The 27080-nt window shown below is 53.5% G+C and overlaps 2 protein-coding genes, 1 pseudogene and 14 gene segments (V, D, J or C); all 17 read left to right on the top strand.

Moving 5' to 3' along the window:
- Window positions 1-49: 49 nt before the first annotated feature.
- LOC134526996 (immunoglobulin heavy variable 3-53-like) lies at window positions 50-1913 on the top strand. The segment is given in 2 exon segments: window positions 50-139; window positions 1455-1913. Coding segments are annotated over 2 exon segments (504 nt in total).
- Window positions 1914-1994: 81 nt separating this feature from the next.
- On the top strand, window positions 1995-3567 carry LOC134507668 (Ig heavy chain V region 914-like). The segment is given in 2 exon segments: window positions 1995-2970; window positions 3080-3567. Coding segments are annotated over 2 exon segments (483 nt in total).
- A 2554-nt stretch (window positions 3568-6121) lies between these two features.
- LOC134526995 (Ig heavy chain V region 914-like) lies at window positions 6122-6550 on the top strand. The segment is given in 1 exon segment: window positions 6122-6550. A coding segment is annotated over 1 exon segment (426 nt).
- Window positions 6551-7642: 1092 nt separating this feature from the next.
- Window positions 7643-8144, top strand: LOC134507670 (immunoglobulin heavy variable 3-74-like). The segment is given in 1 exon segment: window positions 7643-8144. A coding segment is annotated over 1 exon segment (498 nt).
- LOC134526994 (immunoglobulin gamma-1 heavy chain-like) lies at window positions 8144-8713 on the top strand (the record flags this gene model as incomplete). The annotated part of the gene is made up of 1 exon (XM_063359348.1): window positions 8144-8713. A coding segment is annotated over one exon (570 nt), but the record flags the coding sequence as incomplete, so codon positions are not given.
- An 875-nt stretch (window positions 8714-9588) lies between these two features.
- On the top strand, window positions 9589-10864 carry LOC134526993 (immunoglobulin heavy variable 3-23-like; annotated as a pseudogene).
- A 319-nt stretch (window positions 10865-11183) lies between these two features.
- LOC134526992 (immunoglobulin heavy variable 3-21-like) lies at window positions 11184-11699 on the top strand. The segment is given in 1 exon segment: window positions 11184-11699. A coding segment is annotated over 1 exon segment (513 nt).
- An 875-nt stretch (window positions 11700-12574) lies between these two features.
- Window positions 12575-12970, top strand: LOC134526991 (immunoglobulin heavy variable 3-23-like). The segment is given in 1 exon segment: window positions 12575-12970. A coding segment is annotated over 1 exon segment (393 nt).
- A 229-nt stretch (window positions 12971-13199) lies between these two features.
- Window positions 13200-13930, top strand: LOC134527059 (immunoglobulin heavy variable 3-21-like). The segment is given in 1 exon segment: window positions 13200-13930. A coding segment is annotated over 1 exon segment (444 nt).
- Window positions 13931-14826: 896 nt separating this feature from the next.
- LOC134527057 (immunoglobulin heavy variable 3-23-like) lies at window positions 14827-15864 on the top strand. The segment is given in 2 exon segments: window positions 14827-14950; window positions 15060-15864. Coding segments are annotated over 2 exon segments (570 nt in total).
- A 552-nt stretch (window positions 15865-16416) lies between these two features.
- On the top strand, window positions 16417-17175 carry LOC134526990 (immunoglobulin heavy variable 3-23-like). The segment is given in 2 exon segments: window positions 16417-16494; window positions 16822-17175. Coding segments are annotated over 2 exon segments (429 nt in total).
- Window positions 17176-19688: 2513 nt separating this feature from the next.
- Window positions 19689-20933, top strand: LOC134507643 (Ig heavy chain V region 914-like). The segment is given in 1 exon segment: window positions 19689-20933. A coding segment is annotated over 1 exon segment (402 nt).
- An 88-nt stretch (window positions 20934-21021) lies between these two features.
- On the top strand, window positions 21022-21770 carry LOC134527058 (immunoglobulin heavy variable 3-21-like). The segment is given in 1 exon segment: window positions 21022-21770. A coding segment is annotated over 1 exon segment (516 nt).
- Window positions 21771-22415: 645 nt separating this feature from the next.
- Window positions 22416-22823, top strand: LOC134526989 (immunoglobulin heavy variable 3-21-like). The segment is given in 1 exon segment: window positions 22416-22823. A coding segment is annotated over 1 exon segment (405 nt).
- Window positions 22824-23914: 1091 nt separating this feature from the next.
- On the top strand, window positions 23915-24380 carry LOC134526988 (immunoglobulin heavy variable 3-23-like). The segment is given in 2 exon segments: window positions 23915-24230; window positions 24316-24380. Coding segments are annotated over 2 exon segments (375 nt in total).
- Window positions 24381-24829: 449 nt separating this feature from the next.
- LOC134526987 (Ig heavy chain V region 914-like) lies at window positions 24830-25192 on the top strand. The segment is given in 1 exon segment: window positions 24830-25192. A coding segment is annotated over 1 exon segment (363 nt).
- Window positions 25193-26304: 1112 nt separating this feature from the next.
- On the top strand, window positions 26305-27077 carry LOC134507660 (immunoglobulin gamma-1 heavy chain-like). Its single transcript, XM_063318450.1, has one exon. It carries the CDS (start codon window positions 26308-26310, stop codon window positions 27070-27072), a length of 765 nt encoding a protein of 254 aa, XP_063174520.1. The 5' UTR covers window positions 26305-26307; the 3' UTR covers window positions 27073-27077.
- The last annotated feature ends 3 nt before the right edge of the window (window positions 27078-27080 follow it).

Genomic DNA, 27080 nt, shown 5'->3' with positions numbered 1-27080 from the left:
CCTCACCCTCCGCTGCAAGGGCTCCGGCTTCGACTTCAGCAGCTTCTGCATGGAATGGGTGCGACAGGCCCCCGGGAAGGGGCTGGAGTTCGTCGCGGAGATTAGCAGTTATGGTAGTGGCACCTACTACGCGCCGTCGGTCAAGGGGCGCTTCACCATCTCCAGGGACAACTCCCAGAACACGCTCACGCTGCAGATGAACAGCCTCCGGGACGACGACACGGCCACCTACTACTGCGCGAAATGTGCTTACGGTGGTTGTGGTGCTGGTTATGTTGGTGGCACCAGCCCCGGCACCGTGTCCCAACTTCCCTTTGTTGGGTCCCCTCATCGACCGATTTTGCCCCAGTCGACCATTTTTGCCCCAAATCTCAACCATTATCACCAAACCCTGACCGATTTCTCACCAGACATCCATGGTTTGACCCAACTCTTGACCATTCGCCCCAAATCTTGACCATTTGCACCAAATCTTGACCATTTTCGCCCCAAATCTCAAATGATTGGCACCAACCCTCCACCATTTCTGCCCCAAACCTCCACCCTTCTAGCCCCAAACCTTCATGGGTTTTGGCCAATATCTCGACCTCTTTTGCTCCAACCCTTGACTATTTTTCTCAAACCTGACCATTTGTGCCGTAAACCTCGAGGGCTTTTCTCCCAAATATCGTCCGCTTGCCCCAAATCCCAACCATTTACCCCAATGTTGAATGGTTTTGCCCCAACTATTGACTGGTTTTGACCCAAGTCTCAACCATTTGCCCGAAATTCAACCAATTTTATCCCACATCTTGACTTTTTGGCACAAACCCTTGACCGGTTTTGCCCCAAACCTCAACTCTTTGCCCCAAACCTCAACAATTTCCCACAGAACGTGAATGGTCACCCAAAATCTTGACTGGTTTTGCCCCAAGACACAAACGTTTGCCCCAAATTCAACCAATGTTGTCCCAAGTCTTTACTGGTTACACCAAACCCTTGACTGGTTTTGGGGCAAAGCTCAACCATCTGCCCCAGAACATGAACGGTTACCCCAAGTCTTGACCAGTTTGGCCCCAAATCTAAACCATTTGCATCAAACTCTGACTGGTTTTACCCGAGACTTCCACAGTTTGCAGCAACTCTTGACCATTTCCCCCAAACCTTGACCATTCGCACCAAACCTTGACCATTTTTGACCCAAATCTCAACAGCTTTTGCCCCAAATCTCAACCCTTCGACCCAATCCTCGACCCTTTTTGGTGGAGGCACTTCTGCTCCAAACCTTGGCCATTTGACCCAAACGTGGCCCCCACTGACCTAAATCTCAACGGCTTTTGCCACAAATATCCTCCCCTTGTCCCAAATCTCACCCACTTGACCCAAACCTCAACCAGTTTTGCCCCAAACCCCCACCGTTCTCCTCTCATCTCCATCCATTTCGCCACAACCCTTCACTCTCTGCACCAAACCAGAGCCTTCAACGGGCCCCCAAACTCTACCCTGAGCCATGGACCCTGCCCCAAGCCGTGTCCTGCCAGGGCTCCGGCTTCACCTTCAGCAGCTCCTACATGCAATGGGTGCGACAGGCCCCCGGGAAGGGGTTTGAGTGGGTCGCGAGTATTTACAGTTGGGGTAGCGCCTACTACGCGCCGTCGGTCAAGGGGCGCTTCACCATCTCCAGGGACGACTCCCAGAGCACGCTCACGCTGCAGATGAACAGCCTCCGGGACGACGACACGGCCACCTACTACTGCGCGAAAAGTTATGCTGGTGGTTGTTATTATGGTGGTGGCACCAACCCCGACACCGTGTCCCACCTTCCCTGTGTTGGGTCCCCTCATCGACCGATTTTGCCCCAAATCTCAACCATTATCATCAAACTCTGACAGATTTCTCACCAGACCTCCGTGGTTTGACCCAACTCTTGACCATTCGCCACAAACCTTGACCATTTGCACCAAATCTTGACCATTTTCACCCCAGATCTCAAATGATTGGCACCAAACCTCCACCATTTCCGCCCCAAACCTCCACCCTTCTTGCCCCAAACCTTCAATGCTCTCGACCAATATCTCGACCACTTCTGCTCCAAACCTTGACCACTTATCCCGAACCTGACCATTTTTGCCCTAAACCTCGAGGGCTTTTGTCCCAAATACCGTCTGCTTCCCCAAATCTCAACCATTTGCCCCAAATCCCAACCATTTGCCCCAGCATTCAAGTGGTTTTGCCCCAAGTCTCGACTGGTTTTGACCCAAGTCTCAACCATTTGTTTCAAATTCAACCAATTTTGGCCCAAATGTTGACATTTGCCACAAACCCTTGACCGGTTTTGCCCCAAACCTCAACCGTTGGCATCAAACTCTGACCGATTTTGCCCCAGACCTCCATGGTTTGCCACAACTCTTGACCTTTGGCCCCAAACCTTGACCATTTGCACCAAACCTCGACCACTTTTGCCCCAAAAATGGGACAACTGCTCCATTCTTGCCCCAAACCTTCATTGGGTTTGGCCAATGTCACAGAATCCCACACTGGTGGGGAGGGGAAGGGACCTCTGGAGATCACCCGGTCCAAGCCCCGGCCAGAGCAGGGTCACCCAGAGCAGGTGGCACAGGAACGCGTCCGGGCGGGTTGGGAATGTCTCCGGAGACGGAGACTCCCCCACCTCTCTGGGCAGCCTGTGCCAGGGCTCTGCCACCCCCACAGCAAAGAGGTTCCTCCTCGCCTTGAGGTGGAGCTTCCCACGGTCAAGTTGGTGCCCGTCACCCCTCGTCCTGTCCCCGGGCACCACTGGGAAGAGCCCGGCCCCGTCCTCCTGACACCCCCCCTCTCAGCGTTCGTCAGCGTTGAGAAGATCCCCCCTCGGACGTCTTCTGTCCACACTGGAGACCCCATCCCTCAGCCTTTCGCCCTCTCCACCTCCTCGTCCCGCCATGGGCGTCCACTTGGCTTCCACCTTCCTCCTCCTCCTGGCCGCCCTCCCAGGTAGGACCCGGCCCCGCTTCACCCCCGTTTTTCCCCCCACACCCGGGCGCGGAGATGGGGGGCGACGGCGGGAGCGGGCGACTCAATTCTCTCCTTCCTCCCTCCCCAGGGCTGATGGCGGCCGTGCAGATGGTGGCGTCCGGAGGGGGACAACAGACACCCGGGGGGTCCCTCACCCTCCGCTGCAAGGCCTCTGGCTTCACCTTCAGCAGCTTCAACATGGAATGGGTGCGACAGGCCCCCGGGAAGGGGCTGGAGTACGTCGCGCAGATTAACACTGGTGGTAGCACATGGTACGCGTCATCGGTCAAGGGGCGCTTCACCATCTCCAAGGACAACTCCCAGAGCACGCTCACGCTGCAGATGAACAGCCTCCGGGACGACGACACGGCCACCTACTACTGCGCGAAATGTAGTGGTGGTGGTTGTGGTGCTGGTAATGCTGATGGTGATGCTTATGGTGGTGGCACCAACCCCAGCCCCATGGAACAACATCCCTGTCCTGTGTCCCCAAATCAACCGCTATTGACCCAAACCTGAAGCATTTGCCACAAACCTCGACCACTTTTGCCCCAAATCTCAAGCTTTCGCTCAAAACTCTGACTGTTTTTGCCCCAGACCTCCATGGTTTGCCCCAACTCCTTACCTTTTGCCCCAACCCTTGACCATTTGCACCAAATCTTGACCATTTTCACCCCAAATCTCAAATGATTGGCACGAAACCTCCACCATTTCTGCCCCAAACCTCCACCCTTCTTGCCCCAAACCTTCAATGCTCTCCACCAATATCTCGACCACTTTTGCTCCAAACCTTGACTATTTACCCCAAACCTGATTACTTTTACCCTAAACCTCAAGGCTTTTCTCCAAAATATCGTCCGCTTGCCACAAAAATCAACCGTTTGCCCCAAACGGCAACCACTTGGCCGAAAGTTGAGTGGTTTTCCCCCAAGTCTCGACTGGTTTTGACCCAAGTCTCAACCATTTGCTTCAAATTCAACCAATTTTGGCCCAAATCTTGACTTTTTGCCACAAACCCTTGACCGGTTTTGCCCCAAACCTCAACTCTTTGCCCCAAACCTAAACAGTTTCCCACAAAACGTGAATGGTCACCCAAAATCTTGACTGGTTTTGACCCAAGACTCAAACGTTCGCCCCAAATTCAACCACTGTTACCCCAAATCTTCACTCTTTACACCAAACCCTAGACTGGTTTTGCCCCAAACCTCAACCACTTGCCCCAGAACATGAACGGTTACCCCACGTCTTGACCATTTTGGCCCCAAATCTAAACGGTTTGCATCAAACTCTGACCCTTTTTGCCCCAGACTTCCATGCTTTGCAGCAACTCTTGACCATTTCCCCCAAACCTTGACCATTCGCACCAAACCTTGACCATTTTTGACCCAAATCTCAAACGACTGGCACGAAACCTCAACCGTTTTTTTCCCCAAACCTCCAACGTTATTGCCCCAAACCTTCCATGGTCTTGGCCAATATCTGAATGGCTTTTTCCCCAAACCTTGACCATTTTTGCCCTAAACTTCAACAGCTTTTGCCCCAAATCTCAACCCTTTGACCCAATCCTCGACCATTTTTGGTGGAGGCGCGGAGATGGGGGGTGATGGCGGGAGCGGGCGACTCAATTCTCTCCTTCCTCCCTCCCCAGGGCTGATGGCGGCCGTGCAGCTGGTGGAGTCCGGAGGGGGACAACAGACACCCGGGGGGTCCCTCACCCTCCGCTGCAAGGCCTCTGGCTTCACCTTCAGCAGCTTCGACATGGGATGGATGCGACAGGCCCCCGGGAAGGGGCTGGAGTACGTCGCGGCTATTAGCAGCAGTGGTCGTTACACAAACTACGCGCCGTCAGTCAAGGGGCGCTTCACCATCTCCAGGGACAACTCCCAGAGCACGCTCACGCTGCAGATGAACAGCCTCCGGGACGACGACACGGCCACCTACTACTGCGCGAAAAGTAGTGGTGGTGGTTGTGGTGCTGGTAATGCTGATGGTGATGCTTATGGTGGTGGCACCAACCCCAGCCCCATGGAACAACATCCCTGTGCTGTGTCCCCAAATCGACCCTTCTTGGCCCAAATCTGGAGCATTTGCCACAAACCTCGACCACTTTTGCCCCAAACCTCAACCGTTTGCACCAAACCCTGACCGATTTCTCACCAGACCTCCATGGTTTGACCCAACTCTTGACCATTCACCCCAAACCTCAACCATTTTTGCCCCAAACCTCCACCCTTCTTGCACCAAACCTTCATTGGTTTTGGCCAGTATCTCGACCACTTTTGCTCCAAACCGTGACTATTTCTCCCAAACCTGACCATTTGTTCCCTAAACCTCGAGGGCTTTTCTCCCAAATATCGTCCATTTGCCCCTAATCTCAACCATTTACCCCAATGTTGAATGGTTTTGCCCCAACTATTGACTGGTTTTGACCCAAGCTTCAACCATTTCCTTCAAATTCAACCAATTTTGTCCCAAATCTTGACTTTTTCCCACAAACCCTTGACCAGTTTTGCCCCAAACCTCAACTCTTTGCTCTAAACTGAAACAATTTCCCACAAAATGTGAATGGTCACCCAAAATCTTGACTGGTTTTGACCCAAGTATCAAACGTTTGCCCCAAATTCAACCAGTGTTGGCCGAAATCTTCACTGTTTACACCAAACCCTTGACTGGTTTTGGGCCAAACCTCAACCATTTGCCCCAGAACATGAACGGTTACCCCACGTCTTGACCGGTTTTGCCCCAAATCTCAACCGTTTGCATCAAACCCTGACCCTTTTTGCCCCGGACCTCCATGGTTTGCAATAACTCTTGACCATTTCCCCCAAACCTTGACCATTCGCACCAAATCTCGACCATTTTTGACCCAAATCTCAAACGACTGGCACTAAACCTCAACCGTTTTTTCCCCAAACCTCCAACATTTTTGCCCCAAAACTTCATTGGTTTTGGCCAATATCTGGATGGCTTTTTCCCCAAACCTTGATTATTTTTGCCCTAAACCTCAACAGCTTTTGCCCGAAATCTCAATCCTTTGACCGAATCCTCGCCCAGTTTTGGTGGGGGCACGAAGATGGGGGGCGATGGTGGGAGCGGGCGACTCAATTCTCTCCTTCCTCCCTCCCCAGGGCTGATGGCGGCCGTGCAGCTGGTGGAGTCCGGAGGGGGACAACAGACACCCGGGGGGTCCCTCACCCTCCGCTGCAAGGCCTCCGGCTTCACCTTCAGCAGCGTCGAGATGGACTGGGTGCGACAGGCCCCCGGGAAGGGGCTGGAGTGGGTCGCGGGTATTTACACTGATGGTAGCACCTTCTACGCGCCGTCGGTCAAGGGGCGCTTCACCATCTCCAGGGACAACTCCCAGAGCACGCTCACGCTGCAGATGAACAGCCTCCGGGACGACGACACGGCCACCTACTACTGCACGAAACGTAGTGGTGTTGATTATGGTGCTGGTAATGCTGATGGTGATGCTTATGGTGGTGGCACCAACCCCAGCCCCATGGAACAACATCCCTGTGCTGTGTCTCCAAATCAACACTTCTTGGCCCAGATCTGAAGCATTTGCCACAAACCTCGACCACTTTTACCCCAAACCTCAACCGTTTGCACCAAACCCTGACCGATTTCTCACCAGACCTCCATGGTTTGACCCAACTCTTGACCATTTGCACCAGATCTTGACCATTTTTGCGTCAAATCTCAAATGATTGGCACCAAACCTCGACCATTTCTGCCCCAAACCTCCACCATTCTTGTTCCAATCTCTGAATGCTCTCGACCAATATCTCGACCACTTTTGCTCAAAACCTTGACTATTTCTCTCAAACCTGACCATTTGTGCCCTAAACATCGAGGGCTTTTCTCCCAAATATCGTCCATTTGCCCCTAATCTCAACTGTTTGCCCCAAATCCAAAATATTTGCCCCAACACTCAAATGGTTTTGCCCCAAATCCTGACTGCTTTTCTCTCAAGTTTCAACCATTTGCTTCAAATTCAACCAATTTTGTCCCAAATCTTGACTTTTTGCCACAAATCCTTGACCGGTTTTGCCCCAAACCTCAACTCTTTGCCCCAAACCTCAACAATTTCCCACAGAACGTGAATGGTCACCCAAAATCTTGACTGGTTTTGACCCAGGTCTCAAGTGTTTGCCCCAAATTCAACCAATGTTGGCCCAAATCTTCACTGTTTACACCAAACCCTTGACTGGTTTTGCCCCAAACCTCAACCACTTGTCCGAGAACATGAACGGTTACCCCACGTCTTGACCATTTTGGCCCCAAATCTCAACCGTTTGCATCAAACTCTGACCGTTTTTGCCCCAGACTTCCATGGTTTGCAGCAACTCTTGACCATTTCCCCCAAACCTTGACCATTTTTGACCCAAATCTCAAACGACTGGCACTAAACCTCAACCGATTTTTCCCCAAACCTCCAACATTTTTGCCCCAAACCTTCCATGGTCTTGGCCAATATCTCAACGGCTTTTTCCCCAAACCTTGACCATTTTTGCCCTAAACCTCAACAGCTTTTGCCCCAAATCTCAACCCTTTGACCCAATCCTCGACCATTTCTGGTGGAGGCACGGAGATGGGGGGCGATGGCGGGAGCGGGCGACTCAATTCTCTCCTTCCTCCCTCCCCAGGGCTGATGGCGGCCGTGCAGATGGTGGAGTCCGGAGGGGGCCTCCAGACACCCGGGGGGTCCCTCACCCTCCGCTGCAAGGCCTCCGGCTTCGACTTCAGCAGCTTCAGCATGGAATGGGTGCGACAGGCCCCCGGGAAGGGGCTGGAGTTCGTTGCACGTATTGCCAGCGATGGTAGTAGCACAAGCTACGCGCCGTCGGTCAAGGGGCGCTTCACCATCTCCAGGGACAACTCCCAGAGCACGCTCACGCTGCAGATGAACAGCCTCCGGGACGACGACACGGCCACCTACTACTGCGCCAAAGATGGTCGTGGTGATGGTTATGCTGATGGTAGTGGGGGCACCAACCCCGGCACCGTGCTCGCAATGGCCCTGCACTGTGTCCCCTCTTCCCAGCATCTCCCCAAAACCCCAACACCCTTCCTAGACCCTTCCACCACTCTCGGACCCCGGCTCCCAAACCCAAGACTCCACCATCGTCCCCAAGAACACAATTCTTGACCCCAGTCCGGACCCCAGGAGCCAGCCGGGAACCCTGCACGGAGCCCAGCTCCTCGCGTGGGGCAGAAACCCAACACCTGGAGTCATCTATGGGCACCTTGTTGTCCCCCGGCCCCGAGCCCAGACCCCTGCAAGGGCTCCGGCTTCGCCTTCAGCTGGTTCGCAATGAACTGGGTGCGACAGGCGCCCGGGAAGGGGCTTGAGTTCGTCGCAGGTATTAACAGTGATGGTGGTAGCACCTTCTACGCGCCGTCGGTCAAGGGGCGCTTCACCATCTCCAGGGACAACTCCCAGAGCACGCTCACGCTGCAGATGAACAGCCTCCGGGACGACAACACGGCCACCTACTACTGCGCGAAATGTAGTGATGGTGGTTGTTATTATGGTGGTGGCACCAGCCCCGACACCGTGTCCCACCTTCCCTGTGTTGGGTCCCCTCATCGACCGATTTTGCCCCAGACGTCGACCATTTTTGCCCCAAATCTCAACCATTATCATCAAACCCTGACCGATTTCTCACCAGACCTCCATGGTTTCACTCAACTCTTGACTATTTGCCACAAACCTTGACCATTTGCACCAAATCTCGACCATTTTATCCCCAAATCTCAAATGATTGGCACCAAACCTCCACCATTTGTGCCCCAAACCTCCACCCATCTTGACCCAAACCTTCATGGGTTTTGGCCAATATCTTGACCACTTTTGCTCCAAACCTTGACTATTTCTGTCAAACCTGACCATTTGTGCCCTAAACCTCGAGGGCCTTTGTCCCAAATATCATCCGCTTGCCCTTAATCTCAACCATTTGCCCCAAATCCCAACCATTTACCCCAACGTTGAATGCTTTTGCCCCAAGTCTTGACTGGTTTTGACCCAACTTTAAACCATTTGTTCAAATTCAACCAATTTTGTCCCAAATCTTGACTTTTTGCCACAAACCCTTGACCGGTTTTGCCCCAAACCTCAACTCTTTGCCCCAAACCTAAACAATTTCCCACAGAACGTGAATGGTCACCCAAAATCTTGACTGGTTTTGACCCAAGTCCCAACCGTTCGCCCCAAATTCAACCACTGTTGGCCCAAATATTCACTGTTTACACCATACCCTTGACTGGTTTTGGGCCAAACCTCAACCATTTGCCCCAGAACATGAACGGTTACCCCACGTCTTGACTCTTTTGGCCCCAAATCTCAACTGTTTGCATCAAACTCTAACTGTTTTTGCCCCAGACCTCCATGGTTTGCAGCAACTCTTGACCATTTCCCCCAAACCTTGACCATTCGCACCAAACCTTGAACATTTTTGACCCAAACCTCAACAGCTTTTGCCCCAAATCTCAACCCTTTGACCCAACCCTTGACCGTTTTTGGTGGAGGCACGGAGATGGGGGGCGATGGCGGGAGCGGGCGACTCAATTCTCTCCTTCCTCCCTCCCCAGGGCTGATGGCGGCCGTGCAGCTGGTGGAGTCCGGAGGGGGACAACAGACACCCGGGGGGTCCCTCACCCTCCGCTGCAAGGCCTCCGGCTTCACCTTCAGCAGCGTCGAGATGGACTGGGTGCGACAGGCCCCCGGGAAGGGGCTGGAGTTTGTCGCGGGTATTAGCAGCAGTGGTGGTTACACAGGCTACGCGCCGTCGGTCAAGGGGCGCTTCACCATCTCCAGGGACAACTCCCAGAGCACGCTCACGCTGCAGATGAACAGCCTCCGGGACGACGACACGGCCACCTACTACTGCGCGAAAGGTGCTGATGGTGGTGGTGGCACCAACCCCTTCTCCATGGAACAACATCCCTGTGCTGTGTCCCCAGATCGACCCTTCTTGGCCCAAATCTGAAGCATTTCTCCTTAACCTCAACTTTTTCTACCCCAAATCTCAACCGGTTGCAGCAAACCCTGACCGATTTCTCACCAGACCTCCATGGTTTCACTCAACTCTTGACGGTTTGCCACAAACCTTGACCATTTGCACCAAATCTTGACCATTTTATCCCCAAATCTCAAATGATTGGCACCAAACCTCCACCATTTGTGCCCCAAACCTCCACCCTTCTTGACCCAAACCTTCATGGGTTTTGGCCAATATCTCGACCACTTTTGCTCCAAACCTTGACCTTTTGCCCCAAACCTCGAGGGCTTTTCTCCCAAATATCGTCCCCTTGCCCCTAATCTCAACAATTTGCCCCAAATCTCAACCATTTGCCTAAAATCTCAAATGGTTTTCCACCAAATTTCAAATGGTTTTGCCCCAGGTCTCAACAGTTTCCTCCAAATTCAACCAAGTTTGGCCCAAATCTTGACTGTTTTCCCGAAACACTTGACCACTTTGGGCCCAATCCTCAATTGTTTGCCCCAAATCCCAACCATTTGCCCCAACACTCAAAGGGTTTTGCCCCAACTCTCAACCCTTTGCCCCAATTCAACCAATGTTGGCCCAAATCTTGACCGTTTACCTCAAACCCATGACCGGTTTTGGGCCAAACCTCAACTGTTTGCTCCAAACCTAAACCATCTGTGCCAAAAAACAAACTGGTTCTCCCCAAATCTTGACTGGTTTTGCTGCAAGTGCCATCTGTTTGCCCAAAAATCAATCAATGTCGGCCCAAATCTTGGCTGTTTTCCCCAAACCCTTCACCGGTTTTGACCCAAACCTCAACCGTTGGCATCAAACCCCGACCGTTTCTGCCCCAGACCTCCAGGGTTTGCAACAACTCTTGACCATTTGACTCAAACCTGACCATTTTTGCCCCGTACCTCCACCATTTCCCTCTCGTCTCGATCGCTGTTGCCCCAGACCTCGACTCTTGGCACCAAACCTCGACCGTTGCACCATCCCCCTGACCAATAGGACCCCCCTGGGCCCCCCCAGCAGCACCCACGGCGCATCAGCCCCCTCCGCCTTCCTCCTCCTCCTCTTGGCCGCCCTCCCAGATAGGACCCGGCCCCGCTCACCCCCTTTCCCCCACACCCGGGCGCGGAGATGGGGGGCGATGGCGGGAGCGGGCGACTCAATTCTCTCCTTCCTCCCTCCCCAGGGCTGATGGCGGCCGTGCAGCTGGTGGCGTCCGGAGGGGGCCTCCAGACACCCGGGGGGTCCCTCACCCTCCGCTGCAAGGCCTCCGGCTTCACCTTCAGCAGCTTCAGCATGGGATGGATGCGACAGGCCCCCGGGAAGGGGCTCGAGTACGTCGCGAGTATTAACAGCGATGGTAGTTACACAAACTACGCGCCGTCGGTCAAGGGGCGCTTCACCATCTCCAGGGACAACTCCCAGAGCACGCTCACGCTGCAGATGAACAGCCTCCGGGACGACGACACGGCCACCTACTACTGCGCGAAATGTGCTTACGGTGGTTGTGGTGCTGGTTATGGTGGTGGCACCAGCCCCGGCACCGTGTCCCAACTTCCCTGTGTTGGGTCCCCTCATCGACCAATTTTGCCCCAGTCGACCATTTTTGCCCCAAATCTCAACCATTATCATCAAACCCTGACCGATTTCTCACCAGACCTCCATGGTTTCACTCAACTCTTGACCGTTTGCCACAAACCTTGACCATTTGCACCAGATCTCGACCATTTTATCCCCAGATCTCAAATGATTAGCACCAAACCTCCACCATTTGTGCCCCAAACCTCCACCCTTCTTGCCCCAAACTTTCATGGGTTTTGGCCAATATCTTGACCACTTTTGCTCCAAACCTTGACTATTTCTGTCAAACCTGACCATTTTTACCCTAAACCTCGAGGGCCTTTGTCCCAAATATCATCCGCTTGCCCTTAATCTCAACCATTTGCCCCAAATCCCAACCATTTACCCCAATGTTGAATGGTTTTGCCCTAAGTCTTGACTGGTTTTGATCCAAGTTTCAACCATTTGCTCAAATTCAACCAATTTTGGCCCAGATCTTGACTTTTTGCCACAAACCCTTGACCGGTTTTGCCCCAAACCTCAACTCTTTGCCCCAAACCTAAACAATTTCCCACAAAACGTGAATGGTCACCCAAAATGTTGACTGGTCTTGACCCAAGACTCAAATGTTTGCCCCAAATTCAACCATAGTTGGCCCAAATCTTCACTGTTTACACCAAACCCTTGACTGGTTTTAGGACAAATCTCAACTCTTTGCCCCCAGAACATGAACGGTTACCCCAAGTCTTGACTGTTTTGGCCCCAAATCTCAACCGTTTGCATCAAACGCTGACTGTTTTTGCCCCAGACCTCCATGGTTTGCAACAACTCTTGACCATTTCCCCCAAACCTTGACCATTCGCACCAAACCTTGACCATTTTTGCCCTAAACCTCAACAGCTTTTGCGCCAAATCTCAACCCTTTGACCCAACCCTTGACCGTTTTTGGAGGAGGCACGGAGATGGGGGGCGATGGCGGGAGCGGGCGACTCAATTCTCTCCTTCCTCCCTCCCCAGGGCTGATGGCGGCCGTGCAGCTGGTGGAGTCCGGAGGGGGACAACAGACACCCGGGGGGTCCCTCACCCTCCGCTGCAAGGCCTCCGGCTTCACCTTCAGCAGCTTCCGCATGGAATGGGTGCGACAGGCCCCCGGGAAAGGGCTCGAGTGGGTCGCGGGTATTAGCAGCAGTGGTGGTACCACAAGCTACGCGCCGTCGGTCAAGGGGCGCTTCACCATCTCCAAGGACAACTCCCAGAGCACGGTCACGCTGCAGATGAACAGCCTCCGGGACGACGACACAGCCACCTACTACTGCGCGAAAAGTGCTGATGGTGATGGTGCCACCAACCCCTTCTCCATGGAACAACATCCCTGTGCTGTGTCCCCAGATCGACCCTTCTTGGCCCAGATCTGAATCATTTCTCCTTAACCTCAACTATTTCTACCCCAAATCTCAACCGTTTGCACCAAACCCTGACTGATTTCTCACCAGACCTCCATGGTTTGACCCAACTCTTGACCGTTTGCCACAAACCTTGACCATTTGTAGCAAATCTCGACCATTTTATCCCCAAATCTCAAATGATCGTGCCCAAACCTCAACCATTTGTGGCCCCAAACCTCCACCCTTCTCGACCCAAACCTTCATGGGTTTTGGCCAATATCTCGACCACTTTTGCTCCAAACCTTGGCCATTTGACCCAAACGTGGCCCCCACTGACCTAAATCTCAACGGCTTTTGCCACAAATATCCTCCCCTTGTCCCAAATCTCACCCACTTGACCAAAACCTCAACCAGTTTTGCCCCAAACCCCCACCGTTCTCCTCTCATCTCCATCCATTTCGCCACAACCCTTCACTCTCTGCACCAAACCAGAGCCTTCAACGGACCCCCAAACTCTACCCTGAGCCATGGACCCTGTCCCAGGACATGTCCTGCCAGGGCTCCGGCTTCACCTTCAGCAGTGTCAGCATGGACTGGGTGCGACAGGCGCCCGGGAAGGGGCTGGAGTTTGTCGCGAGTATTAACAGCGGTGGTAGTTACACAGAATACGCGCCGTCGGTCAAGGGGCGCTTCACCATCTCCAGGGACAACTCCCAGAGCACGGTCACGCTGCAGATGAACAGCCTCCGGGACGACGACACGGCCACCTACTACTGCGCAAAAAGTTATGCTGGTGGTTGTTATTATGGTGGTGGCACCAACCCCGACACCGTGTCCCAACTTCCCTGTGTTGGGTCCCCGATCGACCGATTTCGCCCCAAATCTCAACCATTATCATCAAACTCTGACCGATTTCTCACCAGACCTCCGTGGTTTGACCCAACTCTTGACCATTCGCCACAAACCTTGACCATTTGCACCAAACCTTGACCATTTTCGCCCCAGATCTCAAATGATTGGCACCAAACCTCCACCATTTCCGCCCCAAACCTCCACCCTTCTTGCCCCAAACCTTCCGTGCTCTCGACCAATATCTCGACCACTTTTGCTCCAAACCTTGACCACTTATCCCGAACCTGACCATTTTTGCCCTAAACCTCGAGGGCTTTTGTCCCAAATACCGTCTGCTTCCCCAAATCTCAACCATTTGCCCCAAATCCCAACCATTTGCCCCAGCATCCAAGTGGTTTTGCCCCAAGTCTTGACTGGTTTTGACCCAAGTCTCAACCATTTGTTTCAAATTCAACCAATTTTGGCCAAAATGTTGACATTTGCCACAAACCCTTGACCGGTTTTGCCCCAAACCTCAACCGTTGGCATCAAACTCTGACCGATTTTGCCCCAGACCTCCATGGTTTGCCACAACTCTTGACCTTTGGCCCCAAACCTTGACCATTTGCACCAAACCTCGACCACTTTTGCCCCAAAAATGGGGCAACTGCTCCGTTCTTGCCCCAAACCTTCATTGGGTTTGGCCAATGTCACAGAATCCCACACTGGTGGGGGTGGGAAGGGACCTCTGGAGATCACCCGGTCCAAGCCCCGGCCAGAGCAGGGTCACCCAGAGCAGGTGGCACAGGAACGCGTCCGGGCGGGTTGGGAATGTCTCCGGAGACGGAGACTCCCCCACCTCTCTGGGCAGCCTGTGCCAGGGCTCTGCCACCCCCACAGCAAAGAGGTTCCTCCTCGCCTTGAGGTGGAACTTCCCACGGTCAAGTTGGTGCCCGTCACCCCTCGTCCTGTCCCCGGGCACCACTGGGAAGAGCCCGGCCCCGTCCTCCTGACACCCCCCCTCTCAGCGTTCGTCAGCGTTGAGAAGATCCCCCCTCGGACGTCTTCTGTCCACACTGGAGACCCCATCCCTCAGCCTTTCGCCCTCTCCACCTCCTCGTCCCGCCATGGGCGTCCACTTGGCTTCCACCTTCCTCCTCCTCCTGGCCGCCCTCCCAGGTAGGACCCGGCCCCGCTTCACCCCCGTTTTTCCCCCCACACCCGGGCGCGGAGATGGGGGGCGACGGCGGGAGCGGGCGACTCAATTCTCTCCTTCCTCCCTCCCCAGGGCTGATGGCGGCCGTGCAGATGGTGGCGTCCGGAGGGGGCCTCCAGACACCCGGGGGGTCCCTCACCCTCCGCTGCAAGGCCTCCGGCTTCGACTTCAGCAGCTTCTGCATGGAATGGGTGCGACAGGCCCCCGGGAAGGGGCTCGAGTTCGTCGCGGTTATTAGCAGCAGTGGTGCTTGGACAGGCTACGCGCCGTCGGTCCAGGGGCGCTTCACCATCTCCAGGGACAACTCCCAGAGCACGCTCACGCTGCAGATGAACAGCCTCCGGGACGACGACACGGCCACCTACTACTGCGCGAAATGTGCTTACGGTGGTTGTGGTGCTGGTTATGGTGGTGGCACCAGCCCCGGCACCGTGTCCCAACTTCCCTGTGTTGGGTCCCCTCATCGACCAATTTTGCCCCAGTCGACCATTTTTGCCCCAAATCTCAACCATTATCATCAAACCCTGACCGATTTCTCACCAGACCTCCATGGCTTGACCCAACTCTTGACCGTTTGCCACAAACCTTGACCATTTGCACCAAATCTTGACCATTTTATCCCCAAATCTCAAATGACTGGCACCAAACCTCGACTATTTCTGCCCCAAACCTCCACCCTTCTTGCCCCAAACCTTCAATGCTCTCCACCAATATCTCGACCACTTTTGCTCCAAACCTTGACTATTTCTCTCAAACCTGATTACTTTTACCCTAAACCTCAAGGCTTTTCTCCCAAATATCGTCCGCTTGCCACAAATCTCTATTGTTTGCCCCAAACCGCAACCACTTGGCCCAAAGTTGAGTGGTTTTGCCCCAAGTCTTGACTGGTTTTGACCTAAGTCCCAACCGTTTGCCCCAAATTCAACCAATGTTGGCCCAAATCTTCACTGTTTACACCATACCCTTGACTGGTTTTGGGACAAATCTCAACCACTTGCCCCAGAACATGAACGGTTACCCCAAGTCTTGACCTTTTTGGCCCCAAATCTCAACCGTTTGCATCAAACTCTGACTGTTTTTGCCCCAGACTTCCATGGTTTGCAACAACTCTTGACCATTTCCCCCAAACCTTGACAATTTGCACCAAATCTTGACCATTTTTGACCCAAATCTCAAACGACTGGCACTAAACCTCAACCGTTTTTTCCCCAAACCTCCAACATTGTTGCTCCAACACTTCCATGGTCTTGGCCAATATCTCGACCACTTTTTCCCCAAACCTTGACCATTTTTGCCTTAAACCTCAAAAGCTTTTGCCCCAAATCTCAACCCTTCGACCCAATCCTCGACCATTTTTGGTGGAGGCGCGGAGATGGGGGGCGATGGCGGGAGCGGGCGACTCAATTCTCTCCTTCCTCCCTCCCCAGGGCTGATGGCGGCCGTGCAGCTGGTGGAGTCCGGAGGGGGACAACAGACACCCGGGGGGTCCCTCACCCTCCGCTGCAAGGCCTCCGGCTTCGACTTCAGCAGCTTCGGCATGGGATGGATGTGACAGGCCCCCGGGAAGGGGCTGCAGTGGGTCGCGAGTATTGACAGTGATGGTGGTGACACAGGGTACGTCCCACCAGTCAACTCAAACTCTTCCCGCATCCCAACACGTTGATGGAACCCTTTGCCCCCAGCCTCAACCCCCCTGTCCTGCATCCCAACATCCCAGCGCCTTCCCCACACCCCCGCACCCACCACAGACCCCCACGGGGTGCCCAGAACCCTTGAACGGGCCCCCAAAATCTACCCTGAGCCATGGACCCTGTCCCAGGACGTGTCCTGCCAGGGCTCCGGCTTCACCTTCAGCAGCGTCGGCATGGTTTGGGTGCGACAGGCCCCCGGGAAGGGGCTGGAGATCGTCGCCAGTATTTGGAATGATGGTAGTAGCACATGGTACGCGCCGTCGGTCAAGGGGCACTTCACCATCTCCAGGGACAACTCCCAGAGCACGGTCACGCTGCAGATGAACAGCCTCCGGGACGACGACACGGCCACCTACTACTGCGCGAAAGCTGATTATGGTGGTTGTGGTGCTGGTAATGCTGATGGTGATGCTTATGGTGGTGGCACCAACCCCAGCCCCATGGAACAACATCCCTGCGCTGTGTCCCCAAATCAACCGCTATTGACCCAAAACTGAAGCATTTACCCCAGACCTCGACCACTTTTGCCCCAAATCTCAACCGGTTGCAGCAAACCCTGACCGATTTCTCACCAGACCTCCATGGTTTGACCCAACTCTCGACCATTCGCCCCAAACCTTGACCATTTGCACCAAATCTTGACCATTTTATCCCCAAATCTCAAGTGATTGGCACCAAACCTCGACCATTTGTGCCCCAAACCTCCACCCTTCTTGCCCCAAACCTTCAATGCTCTCCACCAATATCTCGACCACTTTTGCTCCAAACCTTGACTATTTACCCCAAACCTGATTACTTTTACCCTAAACCTCAAGGCTTTTCTCCAAAATATCGTCCGCTTGCCTCAAATGTCAACCGTTTGCCCCAAACGGCAACCACTTGGCCGAAAGTTGAGTGGTTTTCCGCCAAGTCTTGACTGGTTTTGACCCAAGTCTCAACCATTTGCTTCAAATTCAACCAATTTTGGCCCAAATCTTGACTTTTTGCCACAAACCCTTGACCGGTTTTGCCCCAAACCTCAACTCTTTGCCCCAAACCTAAACAGTTTCCCACAAAACGTGAATGGTCACCCAAAATCTTGACTGGTTTTGACCCAAGACTCAAACGTTCGCCCCAAATTCAACCACTGTTACCCCAAATCTTCACTCTTTACACCAAACCCTAGACTGGTTTTGCCCCAAACCTCAACCACTTGCCCCAGAACATGAACGGTTACCCCACGTCTTGACCATTTTGGCCCCAAATCTAAACGGTTTGCATCAAACTCTGACCCTTTTTGCCCCAGACTTCCATGCTTTGCAGCAACTCTTGACCATTTCCCCCAAACCTTGACCATTCGCACCAAACCTTGACCATTTTTGACCCAAATCTCAAACGACTGGCACGAAACCTCAACCGTTTTTTTCCCCAAACCTCCAACGTTATTGCCCCAAACCTTCCATGGTCTTGGCCAATATCTGAATGGCTTTTTCCCCAAACCTTGACCATTTTTGCCCTAAACTTCAACAGCTTTTGCCCCAAATCTCAACCCTTTGACCCAATCCTCGACCATTTTTGGTGGAGGCGCGGAGATGGGGGGTGATGGCGGGAGCGGGCGACTCAATTCTCTCCTTCCTCCCTCCCCAGGGCTGATGGCGGCCGTGCAGCTGGTGGAGTCCGGAGGGGGACAACAGACACCCGGGGGGTCCCTCACCCTCCGCTGCAAGGCCTCCGGCTTCACCTTCAGCAGCTTCTGCATGGAATGGGTGCGACAGGCCCCTGGGAAGGGGCTGGAGCTCGTTGCACGTATTGCCAGTGATGGTAGTTACACAAACTACGCGCCGTCGGTCAAGGGGCGCTTCACCATCTCCAGGGACAACTCCCAGAGCACGCTCACGCTGCAGATGAACAGCCTCCGGGACGACGACACGGCCACCTACTACTGCGCGAAAAGTACTGGTGGTTGTGCTTATTATGGTGGTGGCACCAACCCCTTCTCCATGGAACAACATCCCTGTGCCGTGTCCCCAGATCGACCCTTCTTGGCCCAAATCTGAAGCATTTGCCACAAACCTCGACCACTTTTGCCCCTAATCTCAACCGGTTGCACCAAACCCTGACCGATTTCTCACCAGACCTCCATGGTTTGACCCAACTCTCGACCGTTTGCCACAAACCTTGACCATTTGCACCATATCTTGACCATTTTTGCGTCAAATCTCAAATGATTGGCACCAAACCTCGACCATTTCTGCCCCAAACCTCCACCCTTCTCGACCCAAACCTTCAATTCTCTCGACCAATATCTCGACCACTTTTGCTCCAAACCTTGACCAGTTATCCCAAACCTGACCATTTGTGCCCTAAACCTCGAGGGCCTTTGTCCCAAATATCGTCCGCTTGCCCAAATCCCAACCATTTGCCCCAACACTCAAATGGTTTTGCCCCAAGTCTTGACTGGTTTTGACCCAAGTCTCAACCATTTGCTTTAAATTCAACCAATGTTGTCCCAAATCTTGACTTTTTGCCACAAACCCTTGACCGGTTTTGCCCCAAACCTCAAGTCTTTGCCCCAAACCTCAACAATTTCCCACAAAACGTGAATGGTCACCCAAAATCTTGACTGGTTTTGACCCAAGTCCCAACCGTTCGCCCCAAATTCAACCACTGTTGGCCCAAATATTCACTGTTTACACCATACCCTTGACTGGTTTTGGGCCAAACCTCAACCATTTGCCCCAGAACATGAACGGTTACCCCACGTCTTGACTCTTTTGGCCCCAAATCTCAACTGTTTGCATCAAACTCTAACTGTTTTTGCCCCAGACCTCCATGGTTTGCAGCAACTCTTGACCATTTCCCCCAAACCTTGACCATTCGCACCAAACCTTGAACATTTTTGACCCAAACCTCAACAGCTTTTGCCCCAAATCTCAACCCTTTGACCCAACCCTTGACCGTTTTTGGTGGAGGCACGGAGATGGGGGGCGATGGCGGGAGCGGGCGACTCAATTCTCTCCTTCCTCCCTCCCCAGGGCTGATGGCGGCCGTGCAGCTGGTGGAGTCCGGAGGGGGACAACAGACACCCGGGGGGTCCCTCACCCTCCGCTGCAAGGCCTCCGGCTTCACCTTCAGCAGCTTCACCATGCAGTGGGTGCGACAGGCCCCCGGGAAGGGGCTCGAGTGGGTCGCGGGTATTTACAGTAGTGGTAGCGCCTACTACGCGCCGTCGGTCAAGGGGCGCTTCACCATCTCCAGGGACAACTCCCAGAGCACGCTCACGCTGCAGATGAACAGCCTCCGGGACGACGACACGGCCACCTACTACTGCGCGAAAAGTACTGGTGGTTGTGGTTATTATGGTGGTGGCACCAACCCCTTCTCCATGGAACAACATCCCTGTGCTGTGTCCCCAGATCGACCCTTCTTGGCCCAAATCTGAAGCATTTGCCACAAACCTCGACCACTTTTGCCCCAAGTCTCAACCGTTTGCAGCAAACCCTGACCGATTTCTCACCAGACCTCCATGGTTTGACCCAACTCTTGACCATTTGCCCCAAACCTTGACCATTGGCACCAAACCTCAACCATTTGTGCCCCAAACCTCCACCCTTCTTGACCCAATCTTTGAATGCTCTCAACCAATATCTCGACCACTTTTGCTCCAAACCCTGACTATTTCTCCCAAACCTGACCATTTGTGCCCTAAACCTCGAGGGCTTTTGTCCCAAATATCATCCGCTTGCCCCTAATCTCAACCATTTACCCCAGATCCAAAACATCTGCCCCAACACTCAAATGGTTTTGCCCCAAGTCTTGACTGGCTTTGCCCCAACTCTCAACTGTTTGCCCCAAATTCAACCAATGTTGGCCCAAATCTTCACTGTTTACAGCAAACACTTGACTGGTTTTGGGGCAAACCTGAACCACTTGCCCCAGAACATGAACGGTTACCCCACGTCTTGACCGGTTTTGCCCCAAATCTCAATCGTTTGCATCAAACCCTGAGCATTTTTGCCCCAGACTTCCATGGTTTGCAACAACTCTTGACCATTTCCCCAAAACCTTGACCATTTCCCCCAAACCTTGACCATTTTTGACCCAAATCTCAAACGACTGGCACTAAACCTCAAGCGTTTTTTCCCCAAACCTCCAACATTTTTGCCCCAAAAGTTCATTGGTTTTGGCCAATATCTCGACGGCTTTTTCCCCAAACCTTGACCATTTTTGCCCTAAACCTCAACAGCTTTTGCCCCAAATCTCAACCCTTTGACCCAACCCTTGACCGTTTTTGGTGGAGGCATGGAGATGGGGGGCGACGGCGGGAGCGGGCGACTCAATTCTCTCCTTCCTCCCTCCCCAGGGCTGATGGCGGCCGTGCAGCTGGTGGAGTCCGGAGGGGGCCTCCAGACACCCGGGGGGTCCCTCACCCTCCGCTGCAAGGCCTCCGGCTTCACCTTCAGCAGCTTCAACATGGGATGGATGCGACAGGCCCCCGGGAAGGGGCTCGAGTACGTCGCGAGTATTAGCAGCAGTGGTAGTTACACAAACTACGCGTCGTCGGTCAAGGGGCGCTTCACCATCTCCAGGGACAACTCCCAGAGCACGCTCACGCTGCAGATGAACAGCCTCCGGGACGACGACACGGCCACCTACTACTGCGCGAAAAGTGCTTACGGTGGTTCTTGTGGTGCTGGTTATATTGGTGGCACCAGCCCCGGCACCGTGTCCCACCTTCCCTGTGTTGGGTCCCCTCATCGACCAATTTTGCCCCAGTCGACCATTTTTGCCCCAAATCTCAACCATTATCATCAAACCCTGACCGATTTCTCACCAGACCTCCATGGTTTCACTCAACTCTTGACCGTTTGCCACAAACCTTGACCATTTGCACCAAATCTCGACCATTTTATCCCCAGATCTCAAATGATTGGCACCAAACCTCCACCATTTGTGCCCCAAACCTCCACCCTTCTTGCCCCAAACTTTCATGGGTTTTGGCCAATATCTCGACCACTTTTGCTCCAAACCTTGACTATTTCTGTCAAACCTGACCATTTTTACCCTAAACCTCGAGGGCCTTTGTCCCAAATATCATCCGCTTGCCCTTAATCTCAACCATTTGCCCCAAATACCAACCATTTACCCCAATGTTGAATGGTTTTGCCCTAAGTCTTGACTGGTTTTGATCCAAGTTTCAACCATTTGCTCAAATTCAACCAATTTTGGCCCAAATTTTGACTTTTTGCCACAAACCCTTGACCGGTTTTGCCCCAAACCTCAACTCTTTGCCCCAAACCTCAACAATTTCCCACAAAACGTGAATGGTCACCCAAAATGTTGACTGGTTTTGACCCAAGTCCCAACCGTTCGCCCCAAATTCAACCACTGTTGGCCCAAATCTTCACTGTTTACACCAAACCCTTCACTGGTTTTGGGCCAAACCTCAACCATTTGCCCCAGAACATGAACGGTTACCCCAAGTCTTGACTGTTTTGGCCCCATATCTCAACCGTTTGCATCAAACGCTGACTGTTTTTGCCCCAGACTTCCATGGTTTGCAACAACTCTTGACCATTTCCCCCAAACCTTGACCATTCGCACCAAACCTTGACCATTTTTGCCCTAAACCTCAAAAGCTTTTGCCCCAAATCTCAACCCTTTGACCCAACCCTTGACCGTTTTTGGTGGAGGCACGGAGATGGGCGGCGATGGCGGGAGCGGGCGACTCAATTCTCTCCTTCCTCCCTCCCCAGGGCTGATGGCGGCCGTGCAGCTGGTGGAGTCCGGAGGGGGACAACAGACACCCGGGGGGTCCCTCACCCTCCGCTGCAAGGCCTCCGGCTTCACCTTCAGCAGCTTCGGCATGGAATGGGTGCGACAGGCCCCCGGGAAGGGGCTGGAGTTCATTGCACGTATTGCCAGCGATGGTAGTTACCCAAACTACGCGCCATCGGTCAAGGGGCGCTTCACCATCTCCAGGGACAACTCCCAGAGCATGCTCACGCTGCAGATGAACAGCCTCCGGGACGACGACACGGCCACCTACTACTGCGCGAAAACTACTGGTGGTTGTGGTTATGATGGTGGTGGCACCAACCCCTTCTCCATGGAACAACATCCCTGTGCTGTGTCCCCAGATCAACAGCTATTGACCCAAATCTGAAGCATTTGCCACAAACCTCGACCACTTTTGCCCCAAATCTCAACCGGTTGCACCAAACCCTGACCGATTTCTCACCAGACCTCCATGGTTTGACCCAACTCTCGACCGTTTACCACAAACCTTGACCATTTGCACCAAATCTTGACCATTTTTGCGTCAAATCTCAAATGACTGGCATCAAACCTCGACCATTTGTGGCCCCAAACCTCCACCCTTCTCGACCCAAACCTTCAATGCTCTCCACCAGTATCTTGAACACTTCTGCTCCAAACCTTGACCACTTATACCAAACCTGACCATTTGTGCCCTAAACTTCGAGGGCTTTTGTCCCAAGTATCATCCGTTTGCCCAAATCTCAACCGTTTGCCCCAACACTCAAATGGTTTTGCCCCAAGTCTCGACTGGTTTTGACCCAAGTCTCAACCATTTGCTTCAAATTCAACCAATGTTGTCCCAAATCTTGACTTTTTGCCACAAACCCTTGACCGGTTTTGCTCCAAACCTAAACAATTTCCCACAGAACGTGAATGGTCACCCAAAATCTTGACTGGTTTTGACCCAAGACACAAACGTTCGCCCCAAATTCAACCACTGTTGGCCCAAATCTTCACTGTTTACACCAAACCCTTGAGTGGTTTTAGGACAAATCTCAACCATTTGCCCCAGAACATGAACGGTTACCCCAAGTCTTGACCATTTTGGCCCCAAATCTCAACCGTTTGCATCACACCCTGACCGTTTTTGCCCCAGACCTCCATGGTTTGCAGCAACTCCTGACCATTTCCCCCAAACCTTGACCATTCGCACCAAACCTTGACCATTTTTGACCCAAATCTCAAACGACTGGCACTAAACCTCACCATTTTTTCCCCCCAAACCTCCAACGTTGTTGCCCCAAACCTTCCATGGTCTTGGCCAATATCTCGACGACATTTTCCCTAAAACCTTGACCATTTTTACCCTAATCCTCAGCAGCTTTTGCCCCAAATCTCAACCCTTTGACCCAATCCTCGACCATTTTTGGTGGAGGCGCGGAGATGGGGGGCGATGGCGGGAGCGGGCGACTCAATTCTCTCCTTCCTCCCTCCCCAGGGCTGATGGCGGCCGTGCAGCTGGTGGAGTCCGGAGGGGGCCTCCAGACACCCGGGGGGTCCCTCACCCTCCGCTGCAAGGGCTCCGGCTTCACCTTCAGCAGCTTCCGCATGGAATGGGTGCGACAGGCCCCCGGGAAAGGGCTCGAGTGGGTCGCGGGTATTACCAGCAGTGGTGGTACCACAAGCTACGCGCCGTCAGTCAAGGGGCGCTTCACCATTTCCAAGGACAACTCCCAGAGCACGGTCACGCTGCAGATGAACAGCCTCCGGGACGACGACACAGCCACCTACTACTGCGCGAAAAGTGCTGATGGTGATGGTGGCACCAACCCCAGCCCCGTGGAACAACATCCATGTGCCGTGTCCCCAGATCGACCCTTCTTGGCCCAAATCTGAAGCATTTCTCCTTAACCTCAACTATTTCTACCCCAAATCTCAACCGTTTGCACCAAACCCTGACTGATTTCTCACCAGACCTCCATGGTTTGACCCAACTCTTGACCGTTTGCCACAAACCTTGACCATTTGTAGCAAATCTCGACCATTTTATCCCCAAATCTCAAATGATCGTCACCAAACCTCAACCATTTGTGGCCCCAAACCTCCACCCTTCTTGACCCAAACCTTCATGGGTTTTGGCCAATATCTCGACCACTTTTGCTCCAAACCTTGGCCATTTGACCCAAACGTGGCCCCCACTGACCTAAATCTCAACGGCTTTTGCCACAAATATCCTCCCCTTGTCCCAAATCTCACCCACTTGACCAAAACCTCAACCACTTTTGCCCCAAACCCCCACCGTTCTCCTCTCATCTCCATCCATTTCGCCACAACCCTTCACTCTCTGCACCAAACCAGAGCCTTCAACGGACCCCCAAACTCTACCCTGAGCCATGGACCCTGTCCCAGGACATGTCCTGCCAGGGCTCCGGCTTCACCTTCAGCAGCTTTGGCATGGACTGGGTGCGACAGGCGCCCGGGAAGGGGTTCGAGTGGGTCACGAGTATTTACAGTTGGGGTAGCGCCTACTACGCGCCTTCGGTCGAGGGGCGCTTCACCATCTCCAGGGACAACTCCCAGAGCACGGTCACGCTGCAGATGAACAGCCTCCGGGACGACGACACGGCCACCTACTACTGCGCGAAAAGTACTGGTGGTGATTATGGTGCTGGTAATGCTGATGGTGATGCTTATGGTGGTGGCACCAACCCTTTCTCCATGGAACAACACCCCTGTGCCGTGTCCCCAGATCGACCCTTCTTGGCCCAAACCTGAAGCATTTGCCACAAACCTCGACCACTTTTGCCCCAAATCTCAACCGGTTGCAGCAAACCCTGACCGATTTCTCACCAGACCTCCATGTTTTGACCCAACTCTCGACCGTTTGCCACAAACCTTGACCATTTGCACCAAATCTTGACCATTTTTGTGTCAAATCTCAAATGATTGGCACCAAGCCTCGACCATTTCTGCCCCAAACCTCCACCCTTCTCAACCCAAACCTTCAGTGCTCTCCACCAAAATCTGGAACACTTCTACTCCAAACCTTGACCACTTATCCCAAACCTGACCATTTGTGCCCTAAACCTCGAGGGCTTTTGTCCCAAGTATCATCCGTTTACCCAAATCTCAACCATTTGCCCCAACACTCAAATTGTTTTCCCCCAAGTCTTGACTGCTTTTGCCCCAAGTCTCAACCATTTGCTTCAAATTTAACCAATTTTGGCCCAAATCTTGACTTTTTGCCACAAACCCTTGACCGGTTTTGCCCCAAACCTCAGCTCTTTGCCCCAAACCTAAACAATTTCCCACAAAACGTGAATGGTCACCCAAAATCTTGACTGGTTTTGACCCAAGACTCAAACGTTCGCCCCAAATTCAACCACTGTTGGCCCAAATCTTCACTGTTTACACCAAACCCTTGAATGGTTTTAGGACAAAACTCAACCATTTGCCCCAGAACATGAACGGTTACCCCACGTCTTGACTCTTTTGGCCCCAAATCTCAACCGTTTGCATCAAACCCTGACTGTTTTTGCCCCAGACTTCCATGGTTTGCAGCAACTCTTGACCATTTCCCCCAAACCTTAACCATTCGCACCAAACCTTGACCATTTTTGACCCAAATCTCAAACGACTGGCACGAAACCTCAACCGTTTTTTTCCCCAAACCTCCAACGTTGTTGCCCCAAACCTTCCATGGTCTTTTCCAATATCTCAATGGCTTTTTCCCCAAACCTTGACCATTTTTGCCCTAAACCTCAACAGCTTTTGCCCCAAATCTCAACCCTTTGACCCAATCCTCGACCATTTCTGGTGGAGGCGCGGAGATGGGGGGTGATGGCGGGAGCGGGCGACTCAATTCTCTCCTTCCTCCCTCCCCAGGGCTGATGGCGGCCGTGCAGCTGGTGGCGTCCGGAGGGGGACAACAGACACCCGGGGGGTCCCTCACCCTCCGCTGCAAGGGCTCCGGCTTCGACTTCAGCAGCTTCGGCATGCAATGGGTGCGACAGGCCCCCGGGAAGGGGCTGGAGTTCGTTGCACGTATTGCCAGCGATGGTAGTAGCACCTACTACGCGCCGTCGGTCAAGGGGCGCTTCACCATCTCCAGGGACAACTCCCAGAGCACGCTCACGCTGCAGATGAACAGCCTCCGGGACGACGACACGGCCACCTACTACTGCGCGAAAGCTGCTGCTGGTGGCGGCTCTGAGCCGGCGTCTGCTCAGGAAACGCGCCGGCGAGCCGCGTCCCCGCGGGGGACAGGAGGCAGCGATGCCTGGCAGCCCCCGGCCCTCTGGGACGGCTCCAGCCGCTGCCTCTGCCTGCCCCGAGCCCGCGCCCCGGCACCGACCCCAACATCCCTGCCGTGGGTCCCAGCAGCTTCCCCAAACCCCGCACCCGGCCCTCAGCCCCACACCCAACACCCAACCTTGCCCCAAGCCTCAACGCTTTGGCCCCAACCTTCACTGCTTTTGCCTCAAATCCCAACCCTCTGCCCCAAATCCCAACCATTTGCCCCAGAACATGAACGGTTACCCCAAGTCTTGACCGCTTTGGCCCCAAATCTCAACCGTTGGCATCAAACTCTGACCGTTTTTGCCCCAGACTTCCATGGTTTGCCACAGCTCTTGACCTTTTGCCCCAAACCTTGACCATTTGC

Source organism: Chroicocephalus ridibundus, chromosome 25 (assembly GCF_963924245.1).
Source record: "Chroicocephalus ridibundus chromosome 25, bChrRid1.1, whole genome shotgun sequence".
Lineage (NCBI taxonomy): Eukaryota > Metazoa > Chordata > Aves > Charadriiformes > Laridae > Chroicocephalus > Chroicocephalus ridibundus.
The sequence above is the reverse complement of the archived record's forward strand: the minus strand, read 5'-3'. Positions and strand labels throughout refer to the sequence as shown.